This window comes from Saccoglossus kowalevskii, chromosome 22 (genome assembly GCF_978046115.1).
Source record: "Saccoglossus kowalevskii chromosome 22, keSacKowa6.1, whole genome shotgun sequence".
In the NCBI taxonomy this organism is placed as follows: domain Eukaryota; kingdom Metazoa; phylum Hemichordata; class Enteropneusta; family Harrimaniidae; genus Saccoglossus; species Saccoglossus kowalevskii.
In genome coordinates this window covers 27995122-28015764 of record NC_140662.1, presented here as the reverse complement: position 1 = coordinate 28015764, position 20643 = coordinate 27995122, and the positions used below count along the sequence as shown (strand labels likewise).

Below are 20643 nucleotides of genomic sequence, written 5' to 3'. Positions count from 1 at the left end.
TAGAGGCACATCCCCAATACAATAGAGGCGCATTCCCAATACAATAGAGGCGCATCTCCAATACAATAGAGGCGGATCCCCAATATAATAGAGGCGGATCCCCAATATAATAGAGGCGCATCCCCAATACAATAGAGGCGCATCCCCAATACAATAGAGGCGCATCCCCAATACAATAGAGGTGCATCCCCAATATAATAGAGGCGCATCCCCAATACAATAGAGGCACATCCCCAATACAATAGAGGCGCATCCCCAATACAATAGAGGCGCATCCCCAATATAATAGAGACGCATCCCCAATACAATAGAGGCGCATCCCCAATACAATAGAGGCGCATCCCCAATACAATAGAGGCACATCCCCAATACAATAGAGGCGCATCCCCAATACAATAGAGGCGCATCCCCAATACAATAGAGGCGCATCCCCAATACAATAGAGGCGCATCCCCAATACAATAGAGGCACATCCCCAATACAATAGAGGCGCATCCCCAATATAATAGAGGCGCATCCCCAATATAATAGAGGCGCATCCCCAATACAATAGAGGCGCATCCCTAATACAATAGAGGCGCATCCCCAATACAATAGAGGCACATTGCCAATACAATAGAGGCACATCACCAATACAATAGAGGCGCGTCCCCAATACAATAGAGGCACTTCCCCAATACAATAGAGGCACATCCCCAATACAATAGAGGCGCATCCCCAATACAATAGAGGCGCATCCCCAATACAATAGAGGCACTTCCTCAATACAATAGAGGCACATCCCCAATACAATAGAGGCGCATCCCCAATATAATAGAGGCGCATCCCCAATACAATAGAGGCACTTCCTCAATACAATAGAGGCACATCCCCAATACAATAGAGGCGCATCCCCAATACAATAGAGCCACATCCCCAATACAATAGAGGCGCATCCCCAATACAATAGAGGCGCATCCCCAATACAATAGAGGCACATCCCCAATACAATAGAGGCGCATCCCAATATAATAGAAGCGCATCCCCAATACAATAGAGGCGCATCTCCAATACAATAGAGGCACATCCCTAATACAATAGAGGTGCATCCCCAATACAATAGAGGCGCATTCCCAATACAAAAGAGGCGCATCCCCAATACAATAGAGGCACATCCCCAATACAATAGAGGCGCATCCCCAATACAATAGAGGCACATCCCCAATACAATAGAGGCACATCCCCAATACAATAGAGGCGCATCCCCAATACAATAGAGGCGCATCCCCAATACAATAGAGGCGCATCCCCAATACAATAGAGGCGCATCCCCAATACAATAGAGGCGCATCCCCAATACAATAGAGGCGCATCCCCAATACAATAGAGGCGCATCCCCAATACAATAGAGGCGCATCCCCAATACAATAGAGGCGCATCCCCAATACAATAGAGGCGCATCCCCAATACAATAGAGGCGCATCCCCAATACAATAGAGGCGCATCCCTAATAGATAGCACATAAACCATAAATTCATGTCATTTATATGTCACATGTCATGTATACAAATGATTGCACTACATGAAAAGTAAACATGGTATTCAATATACCTTGATATTTTGGTCACAATGGAAAATCATTTGATACTTGAACGTGACCACAAGATGTCGTCTCCACTCTGCATTGCGTTTTATAACAATACTGCCCTCTATTTTATCGCCAACAGTTACCTGCACTGCATCATTCATCATAAATAAATCTTGTTTCCAATGAGTCAATCTAGAAAACAATTGAGTAAGAATACTGTAACCCTAATATCAATTTATTCAAACTAATTTCAAGACTTATTTGACATTCAGGAAATTCTTTATGTTTATATTCACAAAACAATGCTGCAGAATTAGTTTTTGATCAAGACTCGAAAATATGGAAAACCACCGCCATTGTTTAAAAATTTACAAAAAAAATGTATAAAACTACATGAATGTGCAAATTGTTGCACCAAACACTATATAATTCTACTGTGGAATCCAGTTTTGTCATGGAATCTGGATATAACACAGACATAGTTTGTTGTTACCTGGCATGGATTGCGATGTTATGGCATGTTATGGTTCATCCTTAGTAACTTAACCCTCCCTCCCATATATTATGGTACATCCCTAGCAACTTAACCAAACCCCCCACCCCACCCCCATATGTTATGGTTCATCCTTAGTAACTTAACCCTCCCATATATATATTATGGTTCATTCCTATTAGCTTACCCCTCCGATATATTATGGTTCATCCCTAGTAACTTAACCCCCCCCTATATATTCTGGTTAATTCCTTTAAATGATAAGTATATGATTATTATCTAAAAAGCAGTCAAGTACTTGCCTACTGGTGGGGCCGGTATCCAAAGTGACAGTATTTTGGTTGTTAAATCCACCAAAATCCACACTGAACCAGGAAGCAAATCCATGAAATGTACTTTTTTTGGTTACTTTAAAACTGAACTCTTTAACAATTTCCTGAAAATATACACATGGTTGTATGTTAAAATCAAATACTGTAAAATGACTAATTTTCACTGGGTTTAAATTTCACTGATTTACCATTTCAGGCATATTCAGTGGGTTTTAAATTCACGGTTTCGTCATTAAGATAATGTGTTTTATGCTAAATTTTACATATTGACGGTGTTTTAATTTAGCGCATTTTTCCAGTCAGCGAAATAAGCTAAATTAAAACCCAGTGAATAATTACCCCCTTTACAGTATACATGTATGGTGCAATGGAGTATACTGCCCTCTAGTGGCAGACATTTTAACATTCTTCAAGTGTATAGACCACTTTCCCGGAAGTAGCCAGACTGGGGTGCAGAAAAATGCCTGCTTTGTCATGGTGGAAAACACAAACATGTCAGTTTGCTGATAAAAGGGAAGTCAAAGATAAAAGGGAATTTTATTTTTGTGACGTCGATTGGTAAACTCAGAAGCACAATATCACGCATGCAAGTTTAAGTTACACCCCAAAACGGTATGTGCGCGCATGCAAAATGTGTTTTTTTTCAACTTCCGGGAAAGTGGTCTATGAATGTGATGATCAATCACAGCGAGTAATATGGAACATCATTTAGAAGAGAAAGAAGAAGGATTGCGTTTTAGATAACACTGCATTATGGGATTGCAAGTCATGAGATTTCCCCCTAAATGGTACTGTACTGTATAGGAGGAAATATTCACTGGGTTCAATTTAAACAAATTTTATGTTGCACAGATGTTGTGAAAGAAACTGTACATTCTGTTGTTTATTTTGCATAGTCACTGGGTTTAACATATTTGGCAATCAACAAAATAAGTCAAATTATGCAATCAACAAAATAAGCAAAAACAAAAAAAAACAGCTAATAGTAAAATATCATCAAAAATACTTTAATAATAAACCAATGGGTACAAGAGTAACTATATTTTTTTTTTAAGGACAAAACAATTCATGCTGGTTCACATTTATGCCAACCAGCATGCTTACATACCAAAATCTCAAATATTTTCAAGAACGAGGTTAATTTGTCATATTTTGGGGGGAGGGAGTAAAAGTGACAAGACCAACCGTTATCAGCTAAGGGTTTGTTCAAACAAATAGGCACATGTAACAGGTACATAAATACTGCAGGACTACCGGTACTATGAAATGGCAAATTTGTTTAAATCTACTAAATCATTTTGCAAGGAAATCATCAAATTCAACTGAGAAACAAATCTAGCAAGCCTTTCATTCCATGCATTGTAATCTACCACACTCACAATCCTTTCAATTTTATAAGACATAATTTTTCTGAAAACAATAGCAATTCACCTTATAAATGGACAACAGTACAGATGTAATTGATCATGCACACAGATGTGAGCCTCGTGCCAGCAAATAAAAATGTCAAAGGTCAAATGGTATTACAAATATGATCATGTATTTTAAATGCATTAATTATTCACTGGGTTTTAATTTCACTGATAAGTAAAATCTGCTAAATTAAATCTATGTGAACATGCAAAATAACAATAAATTTGTGAAATAAAAACACCGTGAATATGCTCAAAATAGGGAAATGAAATGGTTTTACAGTATTTAAGGACTATTTGTGGAAGAGTGCAAAGTACAATGTAGCTCTTGGAGCAGCCACAATGTGGTTATAGCCAATGAAATGACCGGAATAAGTACATGAATTAATTTAACAACAGAGCTTGGATAAGTTCCATGTGCAAAATTTTCTCATGAAACAGATCTGAAATGAGAGAACGATTTATTCTTTACACTTTCTTTTTTTTTTGGTATAGCAGTATATTTTCCATATAATGTTATAAAAACTTACTGACTTTTAAACATGAATATTAATATCTACCTAGATCCATTTATTTCAAAGTCTGTTCATTCCTCTACATACTGACTGACAAGTGACACTCACCTCTAACTCATCAATCTGGAAAGTTTTCATTTTCATTTTAAGTACACACAGTGGTGAATCCAAACAATCTGTAGACTTTAATTCATGATTAAAAACAGGTTTTCCAAAATACTCTTGCATTGCAAAACTTCTGTAATATTAAAAAAAAAAACAGTCATTGTCAATGATATCATTCAGTTTTTAGTGACTGGATTTTTTTTCTGACTTACTGAAATCCCAAAATAACATGGCACTCGACCCACTACGTTTTACTTTTGTACTACATTTGATTTTTCATTCATGGTTTTTAGTCTAATTTATTCCAGAGCACCTCTGTGAAGAATTCAATTGAAATCAGATTTTTTTTAGAAATCAGAAATGGGCTAATAATAGATAATCAACAATATGCATGTTTATCAACATTAAACTTAACATGTCTGTGAATTAAGTCAATGAACCAAATGAATTATTATACAAATTAGTTGATGAATATGCACACATTTTTACCCAAAAATAATCAGGTCTCTGCATTGTTCTAGATCATCTATGTACCAAGCTTCATTGAAAAGTAATGAAATAATAGTATTTGAAATATCAAAAGCAGAAAAATTGAATAATTATGCAAATTAGGTAATTAATAATTTACATATATGTCTGTGCATTAGTCCAGAGCATCTATGTACCAAGTTTCATCAAAATCCAATGAGTAGCTCTTTAGCTAAAAATTAGCTAATTATCAGACAAATTAGGTAATTAATATGCATGGATTTCAACCGAAACCTAATCAAGTTTCATTAAAAACCAACATTTGGTTCTTGAGGTATCAGTGGAACGGACAGTCACACAGACACACACACATACATGTCTTAGCGTTGTTGTAACGACACACATTGAATTAACTTTAAATATATGCAATGTGTTAATTAAACTCCATTACAATGCAATTCAATGTAGAATTGTGTTTTAATTAAGTTTAATTAAATAAAGGTTGAATATCCCATGACTGAACATAGAAATGTTTGCGAAGCTTAGGTTTAGTAAAGGGAGAAGGTATGGTACAATTATATTAATATATATAGAAATATAAATTGAACCACATACCTTCCCCCTTTACTAAACCTAAGCTTCACAAACTTGACTTAAATTTGATTAAATATTAATATAAATTATGAAAATAGTTAGGGTCGTCACAATGTAGGTCCTGTCATCACAAGTCGGTGTAAAGTTAAATTGAAGTCGTCACAACGTTGATGTCAGTACCAAGTTTGAATAAAATCTTACAAGACATGGCTGAAAAACAGTTGGTGTTTCTTGAAACAAAAATAGCCTCCAGTCATTCAACTTTGAACAAGACATGTTTGAAAAGTGACAATGGATATTCACACTGATGGAATCCAAACCATAAGCCCCATTCTGTAAGTCACTACAAATTATTGAACAAAAATATAGAAACTTACTTGAGGTAAGAAAAATCAAAACCATAAACACAATCCCAGAATGCTATCTTTTTATTGTATTCATCCGTTGCACTGCAAGGAACCAGATACAGAGATGCATCTGATGGCCACATTACGCCTGTATCTTTGAGCCACAGATTTCTGGCAAGTAGTACTGATTCTATCATCAATTCAAACTGCAACATAATAAGGGAATAACAATTCTGAAATTAATTATTTTAAAAATCATAAAAATATGCTAACACTTTAAAACATAGCACTATTGGTAATTCTATTAACTTCTTGTTTTTATTACTGCCTACTTGATGAATGACAAATAAGTTCTCACCAATAACAGTGTCCCCATCCATTCTGATATAATAATGTCCACCTTATCAGGTAAAGTAATATTTTCAACTTTATCTTTAAAGATAGTTATTTTATTAGTCAGACCATTTTGATCAATCAGGTGTTGAGTGTGATGGACAATATCACTTGCTTCAACCCCATACACCTAGTAGAACAATTAGAAAACAATAGGAGTAAACTATTATTTCTGCTTGAGAAGACTAGGTTAGGAATTTTGTTTACTAGTCCAAGGTAGTATGTGTTGATAGTCATCTGTGTACATCCCATACCATGCCTTGTGAGTATTATGATATGTAAAATGCTGACTCTGGTCTAGTCACCCCAGCAGAAACAATCATACATTCAATTGTACACATTGCAATAGTGGATGATGAATATTTCAACTTTTTTTTCTGCATCAAACTCGTAGTTGAATTATTAAAAACCAAAAGACAAGAAGCCAATGATGTACAGGAACTGATCAGTGTAGAAATTCTTCTTCATTCTATACAACAAATTAAATGAATCTGCTTTTGATTGTCAAAATCATTGAACTCAAGCAATCACAGTTATCTCACAGTAGTAACCAGTGGTAAGAAAAGCCCCACTCACTTATACTAATTAGTCCTGGGCTCTCAGGTATTATACTATGCTTGTTAATTTGTTGAACTTATCATTTTCCAGGCAAGTTTACTGATTATGCTTGTAAGCATCCTCTATAATAATGAAAACAAACATGGTTGCCACCAGAGTTTGACCAGATATAACACAAAGAAGTTCGCTGGTTCTGTTCTAAACATTTTGGATTTCGACATTCCCATGGTGTATCCTTGGAAGGAAAAGATGTATAATAATAAGGATATTACGAGAATACCTCAAAGTATGCACGTCAGTCTGAGTGCATATTCTCGTAATAACCTCATATTATTGGATGTCTTGAGTTAATACTTGACCTGACCTTATTAATTGTGACAGATGCTATAACCCTTTTTTGTCCTGTTTTTATTTTTTGATTTCAAGCATAATGTAGAATCTTGCAGTGAACATAAAATGGTCTATTGGTGCATACCTGTTTGACATTTGCATGTTTAGCACACAGAAGACTTAGAATACCTGTACCACAGCCAACATCTACAACTACCTACAAGAAGAACAATTTTTTATCAATGAGAAATACTAGTAATTGTAAACTCATAGTAGCTGTAGACATAGAAAGTAAAGCAGGCAAATAAAACCAAATAAACGGCATGATAAATACTACATCAAAACAAAGTAAATTCGTACTGCACACAAGCACAATGTTCAAGTCACACATGCAGTACATGTATACTTTGATTTGATTTTATTTCTTTTTTGTTGTTTTTGTTTGATTGATTTTTCACACAAAAAAAAAATGTACCATGAATTAAATATGAAGAATAGTCAAAACATTTCAGAAAAATTGCATCACAAGATGATCCAAAGAAATGTCAATTCATATCAATTATCCGCAGACTTTCAGCAAATGATGCATAAAACTGACCATTTTGTAGCAGAGCAGTACTTAAAATAATATCTTAAAACTAGTGTGATTAATAATTCATGAGTTCATCCATCACAATAGTCAATTAATGCATTCAATTTCAAACTTGCATAACATGAAAACTTTTGCTATTGAATCAAAACATAAACTATAACAAGTCATTGTCAATGACACGTCCCCGTTCCGTTCATATTTGAGTGACATATACATTCAAAGCAGATCATGACCGAAATGCACCTGCATATGTACAACACATTGTACTAAATCTGAACAAAATCCATCCATGCATGACTGAGATCTGGTTCCGGAATTGTGAAAATACGTGATTTTAATGCATTTTCGGTCTTAAAATGGCCATCATTCAGCTATTGTTAAGCGGATCATGAAACAAATGCACATATCTATTTGTGACATGATGCACCATGTGTGTGTGAATTTTGAACTTGATCAATCCAGACATGTCTTGGATACGGATCCAGAACTGAATTCTTTAAGAAAATGGCTGCCAAGTCGGCCATTTCGAACTTGATCCGGAAAAAAAAATGACGTGCATCAAGGTCCTATTATGTTTAATGTAAGTACCAAATTTGAAAGAAATCCGTCCATGCATAACTGAGATCCGGGTTCGGAATGGTGAAAATGTGCAATTTCAATGCATTTTCGGCCTTAAAGCGGCCGCCATTTGGCTATTGTTAATGGGATCATGAAACAAATGCACATATCTATTTGTGACATGATGCACCATGTGTGTGTGAATTTTGAACTTGATCAATCCAGACATGTCTTGGATACGGATTCAGAACTGAATTCTTTAAGAAAATGGCCGCCAGTCGGCCATTTCGAACTTGATCCGGAAAAAAAAATGACGTGCATCAAGGTCCTATTATGTTTAATGTAAGTACCAAATTTGAACGAAATCCGTCCATGCATAACTGAGATCCGGGTTCGGAATGGTGAAAATGTGCAATTTCAATGCATTTTCGGCCTTAAAGCAGCCGCCATTTAGCTATCGTTAATGGGATCATGAAACAAATGCACATACATATTTGTGACATGATGTACCTTGTGTGTGTGTAGTTTGAACTTGATCAATCCAGACATGTCTCGGATACGGATCCAGAACTAAATTCTTTAAAACAAAATGGCCGCCAGTCGGCCATTTCGAATTTGATCCGAAAAAAAAAATTACGTGCATCAAGGTTCTACGGGGACTAATTATTTTTGAAGAAAAAAAGGACACATTAAAGAAAAATAAGAAAGAAAGAAAAATAGAAACATTACATTTAAAAGAGTGAAAACAAATTAGTTATATGTGCGACAAAACTCACCTTGTTTGACAAGGACTCTGCGTTCTGTATAATAGCATCTTTGTATGCATTGGTCCTTGCATTATCACTTAACATCTCCAAATGTAGTTTCTAAAAAAAAAATTATATAATATTGCTATATTGAAAGTATATATCTTCATTGATCTCAAACGATGTCTGTCATTTGCATAAGCGTATACACATGGAATATAGAAAATACAGTATTATTATTATACATGTACTTGTATAAATATTAATATTTGATTAAACAGCTGGACTGGTGACTGTTTAAAATTAGCTGTTCTGCCAAAATCCCTGCATTTCAGGTAAGATTGAAAATACTTTAAACTGCTTGAAAACAGATTGTGGGTGTTCAACCCAATAAATAGGGTCAAAACAATTTACCACAAGTTCTTGTTTTGAAAATGCTAAATAATTATGATCATGTTCTATGTCATTAACTTTTTTTTTTTTTACAGAACATTTTATAGTTGTGACCATATATTTTTATCTGGGTTTAGTGATAAACATCATAAAACAAAATTGTGTTAAAATAAAACCTATAAACGTTAAAGAAATCTGAAAAACTACTTCAACTTTGTAAGGCAATTTTTTCTAAGATTTTAAAAGTCAGTGAATACCTTAAAATTTTGCAGCAATTTCTCTGGAGTTTCGCAAAGTGACTTCTCAAATGCCACGAAATTCTCTGATTGTAAAAATTTTATTTTAGGGCTACCTCATGGAATCATAGTCCCCACCATGACCGTCTTCATGATTTATTATGATGGAAATTGGAAATTCTTGGTAAAACTGCCATCAGTGACCATGACAGCATTTGCTTTTGTTTTTATGACAAAGCTTACCAAATCAGCATAGCTATCGAAATATTCCACATCCTGCCATCTGTCTGCTTCCCATTCTTCTCTGGTCTTTTCTGTAATGTGATTGGTTGGAATATATCCCTCATTGCCATGGATTTCAGCCCACCACCAATCAGAATTGGGCTTATATAGAATTTGCATTTCATCTCCTCTACAAAAACTTAACTAGAGAAAAACAAGACACATTTAAGATTTTTGTCCAAATTCAGCTTTCAAGAAATGAGTGGAACTTTGTCACAATGAATTTTAATGACAATATTTTATGGAATTTTGAATAAAAAGAATTTCCTATCTCTGGAAATCAGCCACAGTGAAAGAAAAAAAAATCCATAGCAACATTTGTATAATCTGTGAATTGACTCATTTTCAATTTTGGAAAAAACCATAACCATAGATGGATTAAAAAACCTATCCACTATACTAAACACCCATCTTTCCTCTGCTGGGCCCCTTTTGTGATGATGTTGACTGAACTGAATGAATGTCTATTTCAACCAGTGTTTGGATCGCTCAACTCAATGTCTTCACCAATGAGCATGGTACTGCACAATTCACACGCCAGCTGACAAGACACTCCAGTCTCAGTGCTAATCTTCCTTGTCAGGTAGTCCGCAGCCCATTTTAAAAGAATATCCAAACGTGATCATGACTTAGAAAAAAAAGATCTATGTTTAATTGAGAATCGTTTCAATATTTTTCTCAATACTTATTTGAACATCGCCAAGTAAATCCATCACTGACGCTTTTAGCTAGAGACCAATGTTATAGGCTAGTCACAGAAAAGACAATTTTGTTCCATTGCCAAAAGTCAATATGTTTCTTGATAGCCCATCGATAAAAGGCCATATTTAACTAAACTGTTTATGGTCTATGATGATAATGACTTTATTGAAATAATACTGTTTTAATAGGATTAAGATATTTAAAATACAATAAAGTTTCAGATACATTCAAAATGGCAAGACAAAATACAAATGAAAACCAAAAGAAAGCATAATAAAATTAAAAGAAGAGAACAAGGTCTGAAAGGTTAGAAAAACAAACAAAGAAAAGGTATCTTAATGATATCTTAATTATAATTATAAGGCAACTGGTATTTTTTTGTTTGAGTGTCACTTCTTCTTCGATGGTTTAGTCTATCCGCGCGACACGTACCTGGTTATCATCAACTGCCTTAAAATCAGAAAAGGCTACGACTACTTGCAGCTTGTTATTCAGAATGCCGGTGTCATAATTTGTTTTCGCTTCGTTCATTTCATCCTGGGATGGGAGTGCTTTGAGACCGTGTTTTTCCTGGACCAGTGATGTCGACGCCGGTTCTTTGCAGCGACATGGGAGAAATTCGGCTGCTTTTGATTGCGCTGTGTTATCGTTCAACGGATATTCAACCAGACAGTGGTTGTTTTGGTCAATAAATTCACTCATTATACTCTTTGAAAATCACAAACTTACAGAAATGTAGAGGAAAGAAGAAAATTGCTGGAATACGGCGACTGCTTAACCTACAAGGGCGGCCATGTTAAAAGGTTTGTGTGTTTGTTGTTTGTTACCATAACCCGGAAGTAACGAGGCTTTAAAACTGAAACGACTCTCCCAGCCAACACGATCTCTGTAACTCGCCTATGTGGTACCTGACATTTTAAACATAGCAAAAACTTAAACTTTCGGTCTATCTCGATGGCACTGTTAAAAGTTCGATCGGATTTGTAGTCAACACCTGGTGGCGCTATATCATGACCTGGGATAGCTTGTGACTCACCCGTAAATTCCCGGTACAGCGAGTAGTAGTCAACAAGATTGATATTGCACAAGATATACGCAACTAAGTAAGTAAATTCCCAGATAGGAAACGTGCACAAGATATATAACCCCGTACTCTGTACCTTTATAACCTCGTTGTTTACGTTTTAACTTACCGGTGCTGGTACGTGTCGCGTTGACAACAATTCATTTTCGAGTGTGTGACAGCTGACCCGAGGCAACCTAGGAATTAGTTAACAATCTGTCATATATTTGAGATAAAAATAACCACAAAACGTCATGGGACCCGACCAGCTTGTGTCTCTAACTATAAAAACTGCTGTTGTCACCACAGTTGCAACACTGGCTGCAGCATATGTTGTTTTTAATGTACTGCCAAACATGAAATCGTGGTACTATGGCAGGGGTAGGAAACCAAGGAGAAGCGTAGATTCATCAGAGGTGGATGGCAAGCCCCGAATCAAAGCAGCTTCCCCTGCTGTAAAAACATGTACATCATATTCATCAGTGGATGAATTTCATTCGGAAGCCGCAGCCTGTAATGCCGACCTCACCATGAATACAGACCCGTGCCTCAACTACTCATTTTTAAGGGACCCTAAAACCATTGCACATATAAAGCAGTCGAAAGTAATGTTCATCATGAGAGGATTGCCGGGAAGTGGTAAATCAGTCATTGCTGACGTCATCAGAGAAACTTACTTGAATTCTATTATATGTTCTGCTGATGATTTTCGCATGGTGGACGGACAATACGTCTTTGTACAAGCAGACTTGCAAGCTGTTCATGAAAAATGTCAGGCCTGTGCCAAAGATGCATGTGAGAAAGGAATTAATGTTGTCATCATTGATAATACCAATGTACGTAGCTGGGAAATGAAGTTCTATGTATCTTTAGCTAATCAAGCTAACTATACAGTCGTCTTAGTGGAACCAAAAACTGCTTGGCGATTTAACGCACTTGAGCTTGCCATGAAAAACAAACACAATGTATCGATTGATGTTCTACAGAAGAAGGTTATCAGCTTTGAACATGTGATGCCGCAGTTCTTTGGTTGGTTTCTGAATTATCAAGACTCTGCAAGAATAAGGGACATTAGTAGGAAGTTCTACCATGAGCTGCAGCACATTCCAGAGTTCAGAGAACAGTTCAAGATGTGTGTTGTTGGAGGTATGTATCATGAAAATGTATTGTCTCAATAGTTGTTTGTTTACAGCTATTTACCACAGACAAAAGGGTTAAGAAAACATGCACTTTAAGTGCCTGTGAAATGCATGCTATTTTCTGACCCAAAATCATTTATTGGTACATCAATAGTATTATTATTTGTGTTATTAAGTACAAAATAAATGGGTTTTAAACTCAATCTACGCCAATTTTATTTTTATGTGTTTTAAAACTTCTCATTTGCATACTCAAATACCCCTTGTAACGTATGAAGGGGAACTTGCTGGCCAGCATGGATTGCCGATAATGTATATAAGTTAATTTTCATATTTTCTTTAAATTAACGTTCAGTGCATAAAAATAAGTACATGAAATGAAAAATTACACCATTGGCTAATTTGCATAAAAAATGAATAAATTTGAGCTCATTTGCATAAAATATGGGTAGCTACAGTTACCGAAAACACTAAATTTATGTGTGCATAGAACAATAGTATTTGAGTCGATTATGAAATATGAAAAATAGACCTGTCGTAACTAGGGAACACAAAACAACTGAAAAATAGACCTGCTGATGTAACTAAAAAAACATAGGACAATGTGTGAAACGTGCAAATGTGCACAATTCTCTAAAACAAATAGCAAATTCATACAAAGAAGCTTTTAGTAAATTAATGTATATCATGTATACAATAGTATTATAACAGTGTCTAAATTTAAAATTCAACCTCAACTGGCTTTTCAATTACAAAGACAATTTTCACCTTTCACAAAATAACCCCCCATAAAATTTATTTTACACTTGTTGTATACGTCACTATGGGTCCCATATTGAACACAACACAGCTTAACCACTACAGCCATTTAAATACATGTATTGAACAGACCATATGCAATGGTAATTGTTACTATGGTTACATGGACCATACAAAATGAATCTGCCGTTGTTGGTGCATGATTAGCAGTCATACATAGTACAGTAATTGTGCTAATCTAACACCAGACTGTATTACAATCAAAGCTTATTTAATTTATAATTTTAAATTCATTGCACGGATACATAGCGAAAAGCTTATTTCAGTTTCAATGAAAACAGTTTAATAACTTGCATCTCTAATAGAATCGCATATTTGATAAGTAAATGTTTCATATCAAGAAGGCTTAAGTCATGTCAAGTAAGTTCTGTAATAATTCCTTACCTGACTGGCTTGTAAAACAAGTTTATGAACTTTTTCAATATATTCAGCATATCTGAGATTCAGCTGTGAATTGTTCTCCTTAAGACATAATGGTGTGCTTGGTCATTAACTTTGAAATTGATGAAAAATAGATAATCAATTAAAATTTTGTTTTGGTTAAAATGAAAAGATTGTCACTCTTAACAGAAAGCTTATACATGTAACTGACAATTATAGACAGATTCTTGATCTTGATTCTTATTGCAGCACAGTGATTAACCAGTACAAGAAACCTTTAATACATATTCCAGATCACTGCATACAGTGTAGCTATACAATTTGAAATCATAGTTTCTCTCTTACAAATAACATTCATGCAATCATAGAACAGAAAAGTTTTTCTAGGTCACATGTAGCTGAAAATTGTCCCTGTTACAGAAATGAAATGTTTATCATTTCAAGTGATCAAAAGATTCCCAGATTTATTGAAAAAAACTGCTTGATGTTTACGACATGTAACTAGAAATTTGTTTTATAATGCCATGCTGCTAATTCTGTGGAATACTTTTCACTTGGAATCAATTTTCTCTATTTTCGCTGAACGAATGTTTTAGTGAAAATAAAATCCAGCGAATATACCTTTTTTCCTATATTTTACATTAAACTTGTCCAAAAATCAGTGAAAATAAATTACATACAAAACACCAAAAGAAGCCTATTCAGCGAAAATTAAATCCAGCTAAAATAAAGTATTTTACAGTAAACAATGTCAGTGTTTAGATTGGCGTGAGCTCGAGGTGAAAGACGACAAACAATTTGCACTGGCTGCTCAGGGTTCTCCACGGTTTGAAAATTAAACAGGGCGCGCCAATGTGAAGTGGGCGTGGCACATTTGTAACGTGCATCATTGGCAAGGATGTTGAAAAATAGAAACCAAAAAATCTATTAATCTACATATTATTACATATGCATAATATATATTTATTATTACAAAATGAATAGGAATTTTGAAGAGCTATTATTAAGTAAACGTCAGCACGTACAATCAGCTGATTTTAGCTGCACAATTCCTCAAGCGGCGACATCAGTTGTTTACAAGTAATGATCGCGTCCAGAAAAAAACGTAACAAGTTTGTTAATTTATTTTCCCAAATAGATACATACATGCTTTATTTAATTATTAGCAAAAATTTATATTGATGATTTATATTTATTCGGACGAAGCAAAATAAATATATGTCGCACAAACGTTCGCAATTGGTTCATTTAAAAACTTGCATGAATGGCACCAAAAACCAAGGTGATCAAACGAAATAAAATATACACAATAGAAGATTTTCGATCTGCAGTTAACAGTTACAATCAAAAATAATAGAATTAGGTATAAAAAAACAAAATACATATTTAAAAGAATAATTTTCATTCGAATCGAAAGTTTGTTGATGTCTGCTTCGTTGAAAACAGCTATGACCCGGAAACAGTTCATTTTACTGTGTGCACCCTGATACTATGTAACGATGCTTTTGATTGGCCAAAGCCACGCATTGACGCGAAAAACAACCAATCAGAATATTTGTTCCAAAAGAACACAAGTAAATTTATTTCTTCCACTTATGATGCGAGTTGAAAGCATGGCCGTTTTACCGGGGTTTTTAAATCGTGATTTAAAGAAAATTCAACTTTAAATAGTGACATTTAAATGTAAACATTTACATGTTCAAGCAAGCATTCGTGTGGACTTCTTGGTGATCAGCAATGTCTGTGATGGTACGTCGGCTGCGCTGGTCGTTTACCGATCATGCAAGTGCATAGCTGCCCAGTTGCTGCCTTTGTTCCACTCGGCGGTGACGATGTTGCCGCTACCTAGTCACGGCGTGAACTTGGGTTTAACCATAGACCTTATGTTTAACGAATGGTTTTACCGATGACAATTTTATATATTTGACGTCACCCTGGCAGTAAAAATATGGGCACGGTAATGCACTTTTCTGGGCCACATGTTCATTTTTAATCGTGTTGAAAAAACTTGTAACTTTTTGTTTGGTGGTGTTATCACCTCACGGTGACCTGCTACGATAACAAACCGGAATTTTCACAGTTGCACCTTAAAACAATGAACCAGTTACCCTGAGCACGATGAATCATCTTCAGAAGACAATGAGTGTTGTCCTGTTTTGTAAACAATTCTTTGTATGGGACCATGCAGGGCGCACAGGAAATATAACAGGGCGCTGACAATTTAAACAGGGCGCCAATTTCAGATAACAGGGCGCGGCGCCCTGTAAAAACCCCTCGTGGAGAACCCTGCAGTGCTCATATAAGTACAATGTATTTCAAATTGTGTTGTAAATCAAGATAACCATGTCAACAACACAGTAAATAAATAACCTATTCTAGGGGTTAAGAGGTCACTGACGACAAAGCTTGATAACATTGCTTCATACTATAGAAATCTTTCTTTTTTGAAAGGCACTCTGCTTAACTAAGTTGAGCATTAAGGCAATAACTTTTGATGACTCCATGAAGTTCATGTCCAGATATTTATAATAATCACCCATACATTTTAAATTAGTAATCAAATTTTTTATTGCACATTGAAATCTTGATGCATATAACAATTTTAAATATTGATTGGCTCAAGAGTTGAACACTGTCTGCACCTATAATGTACATGCATGCATTTATGTGACTTTGACTGCTGATTGGATAATGCTCACTTATTCAAAATGAAGTGCTTGCTGATTGGATAATGCTCACTTATTCAAAATGAAGTGCTTGCTGATTGGAAAATGCTCACTTATTCAAAATGAAGTGCTTGCTGATTGAATAATGCTCACTTATTCAAAATGAAGTGCTTGCTGATTGGATAATGCTCACTTATTCAAAATGAAGTGCTTGCTGATTGGACAATGCTCACTTATTCAAAATGAAGTACTTGCTGATTGGATAATGCTCACTTATTCGAAATGAAGTGCTTGCTGATTGGATAATGCTCACTTATTCAAAATGAAGTGCTTGCTGATTGGATAATGCTCACTTATTCAAAATGAAGTGCTTGCTGATTAGATAATGCTCACATTATTCAAAATGAAGTGCTTGCTGATTGGATAATGCTCACTTATTCAAAATGAAGTGCTTGCTGATTGGATAATGCTCACTTATTCAAAATGAAGTGCTTGCTGATTGGATAATGCTTACTTATTCAAAATGAAGTGCTTGCTGATTGGATAATGCTCACTTATTCAAAATGAAGTGCTTGCTGATTGGATAATGCTCACTTATTCAAAATGAAGTGCTTGCTGATTGGATAATGCTCACTTATTCAAAATGAAGTGCTTGCTGATTGGATAATGCTCACTTATTCAAAATGAAGTGCTTGCTGATTGGATAATGCTCACTTATTCAAAATGAAGTACTTGCTGATTGGATAATGCTCACTTATTCGAAATGAAGTGCTTGCTGATTGGATAATGCTCACTTATTCAAAATGAAGTACTTGCTGATTGAATAATGCTCACTTATTCAAAATGAAGTGCTAGCTGATTGGATAATGCTAACTTATTCAAAATGAAGTGCTTGCTGATTGGATAATGCTCACATTATTCAAAATGAAGTGCTTGCTGATTGGATAATGCTCACTTATTCAAAATGAAGTGCTTGCTGATTAGATAATGCTCACTTATTCAAAATGAAGTGCTTGCTGATTGGATAATGCTTACTTATTCAAAATGAAGTGCTTGCTGATTGGATAATGCTCACTTATTCAAAATGAAGCGCTTGCTGATTGGATAATGCTCACTTATTCAAAATGAAGTGCTTGCTGATTGGATAATGCTCACTTATTCAAAATGAAGTGCTTGCTGATTGGATAATGCTCACTTATTCAAAATGAAGTGCTTGCTGATTGGATAATGCTCACTTATTCAAAATGAAGTACTTGCTGATTGAATAATGCTCACTTATTCAAAATGAAGTGCTTGCTGATTGGATAATGCTCACTTATTCAAAATGAAGTGCTTGCTGATTGGATAATGCTCACATTATTCAAAATGAAGTGCTTGCTGATTGGATAATGCTCACTTACTCAAAATGAAGTGCTTGCTGATTGGATAATGCTCACTTATTCAAAATGAAGTGCTTGCTGATTGGATAATGCTCACTTATTCAAAATGAAGTGCTTGCTGATTGGATAATTTTGAACTTACTAAGATGATGTCACAATACTATTTCTAGATTGGTCAATTCCTGATTTTTGACCCTCTGTCATAATTTCTGCCCCTCCATCATGATATTTTTCCTCCATCATAATATTTTCCCTCCATCATGATTTGTGACACTCCTTCATGACCATTTTGACCCTCCATTATGATCTTTGACACTTATTGGCCCTGCTTTTTCACCTGTATTTGGAATCTCTCAGTCTCATGATTTTTGACCCAAAACCTAAACCAATGTCAATTTTTTTTTATACTTTTCATACCATATTATTAAGGGTTGCTAAATATAGTTTCTTGAAATTCTTTGTAATTTTGAATAGATTGCTTATTGTTATACAATGCCATATGTGAAAATAATTGGGTCACAAACCAAATTGTTTATATAAATGTGATAGTACTGTATGTGGGTTATATGAGAATATTGAGAGGGGGAGGGTAATACATGACTCAATATAATGCAACAATGTGTCTAAACCTATATTTAAAAAAAAATAGATATCAACATACATGTATGTAGACTTTCTTATATACTAGTCTATTCAGCAAATAAAAATCTTGAATTTTTTTCCAATGATGCATTGCATTATGCTAAGTAAGCTGCTCAGTAGATACAAAACTGAAATTTACTTTGGCTTTAACTTCCAATCATACTGAAAACACATAACACACGACATAATATAATTATGTCTGTAAACAGACTGTAATCAACAAGTTTTTACATCAAACCTTCTAACAATAATATGTTTCTTTTTGTAGATCCCAATGCAAGGTTAAATTTTGACGATTACTTTTCCTCTGAGACCTTCAGCACTGGTTCGCACATGCTGCATTGTACTGCGATGTTTTGCGGCAGGGGCAAGGTTCCCGAGAGTTACGAGTACGCTAACAAAGATGTTGTGCGAAAATCAATTGGTAAAGCATTCACTCTTCACTTCATTGGTTTCTTCATCACTTCGAGGACATTTGGTGTGAGGATCAAACTTACGCCCCAAGAAATTACACTTTGGGGACAAGAAGATAAACTGGAAATTGCTAATAGGAAAGAAGCGCAAATTGCTCTACAGATGAAAGCAAGAGGCTGGAGGCCTCGTCAAGGTGGTGTTGCTAATAGCAACAGTACAGAGTTTGATGACCTTTGTGATTCCTCAGATAGCGACTCGATTGATATGGAACAATACAACAGCAGCCTAGTGTTAAATTATCGTCCAACAAGTGGTGTTGGTAGCCGTGCACATATGACACTAGGATGTGCTGCTGGTGTCAGTGCTGTACAAACAGGTCTGGACTTAGTGAACATTATACAGCTTGAGAAAAAAGCAGCTGAGACGAGGGACACTGATGTTACACAGATTAATCTGGATGGTGCAACACTGCGTTGCTATGACAACAAAGCCTGGGTGGTGTATCTGAATGAGATGATATCTGCTGATACACTTTTCACTGGATTCTATTAATACACTATTCTCTACAGAAAAACAAAGGGAATTGTTTCATTTATTCTGTTGCTTGGTGTCATTTGGTTATCCTATTGGTTGTGATGCGCCCTCTAGAGTCTCAAGTGCATCTATTTAACAATGAACTATAAAGCCGCTGTTTGTATTGTATTTTATTACAATGAATTTGCAGATAGATATTTTTCTGTTTAGCTCTGATGTGTTTTCCTTTGTGTATTTTAAAAGTGTGTTTACTTTATGACTATACCTATACAACATTTGAACAACAATGAAGTGAATTAGGATTGTACAAATTTAGAGTGTAAATTCAAGTTGACATGACCCTAAGGTCACATATCCTAGTACTTTATGGGGAGGTTATTTTATGTTAGCAATGTACCATTATTATGCATCAAGGATCTAAGCATCTAAGCAATCTCACGGTTTTATTACATTGTTGTATATTATTTAACACACCGCTCCATGAATAACAGGTGATGTGTTAATTTTAACTTCTTCAAATAGCTGTTTTATTTGACATTTTTTCTATGTAAAAATTATCATCGTGTACCTGCAACTAAATGAGTAAACACTGAGTAGTGCCATTATGTAGAACTGTGTGTGATCATCATAGCTTATATCCCCATTGGCCTCATTCTGAGTTTTAGCAGACAGAAAGTAGTGAGGGCGCTAGACATGAAATTGGTCTATTATTAATATACATCTATATTGAGAAAAATAAAGTATTTTTAATTTCTAAAGAGATTAAATCAACTTCCTTGTTTTGTTTTTCTCGACCTCATTTCTGAGTAGCAAATTGTAATGACTTCACTACATATTTTAATGCATACTAATTATCTAATTTGCATAATAGGTAACTAATGACCACTCATATTTTCCATAACACTTTGTACATAGGTGCTTTGAATATTTCAGACATGTAGTTTTTAACAGAATTTTGTGAATAATTTTCAAATTTCCCAATT

At 35.1% G+C, this 20643-nt stretch overlaps 2 protein-coding genes across 3 annotated transcripts in view; one reads left to right on the top strand and one right to left on the bottom strand.

The window, feature by feature from the left end:
• The window catches only part of LOC102808472 (protein arginine N-methyltransferase 2-like), a 117537-nt gene extending 106078 nt beyond the window's left edge, over positions 1-11459 (bottom strand). The window contains exons 1-9 of one of the 2 annotated variants that reach the window (XM_085496161.1): positions 11353-11459; positions 9883-10065; positions 9041-9130; positions 7260-7331; positions 6192-6356; positions 5864-6039; positions 4428-4557; positions 2363-2496; positions 1591-1759 (exon numbers count right to left, since the gene is read on the bottom strand). In XM_085496161.1, the coding sequence (XP_085352287.1) occupies positions 1591-1759; positions 2363-2496; positions 4428-4557; positions 5864-6039; positions 6192-6356; positions 7260-7331; positions 9041-9130; positions 9883-10041 (1095 nt within the window). In that variant the 5' untranslated portion in view covers positions 10042-10065; positions 11353-11459. The other variant, XM_006822610.3, reaches the window with a different exon arrangement.
• A 559-nt stretch (positions 11460-12018) lies between these two features.
• On the top strand, positions 12019-20427 carry LOC100373038 (2',3'-cyclic-nucleotide 3'-phosphodiesterase-like). The gene is made up of 2 exons (XM_006822613.3): positions 12019-12832; positions 18981-20427. The coding sequence occupies exons 1-2, from the start codon at positions 12043-12045 to the stop codon at positions 19676-19678; spliced, it is 1488 nt and encodes a 495-aa protein (XP_006822676.3). The 5' UTR covers positions 12019-12042; the 3' UTR covers positions 19679-20427.
• Positions 20428-20643: the final 216 nt, after the last annotated feature.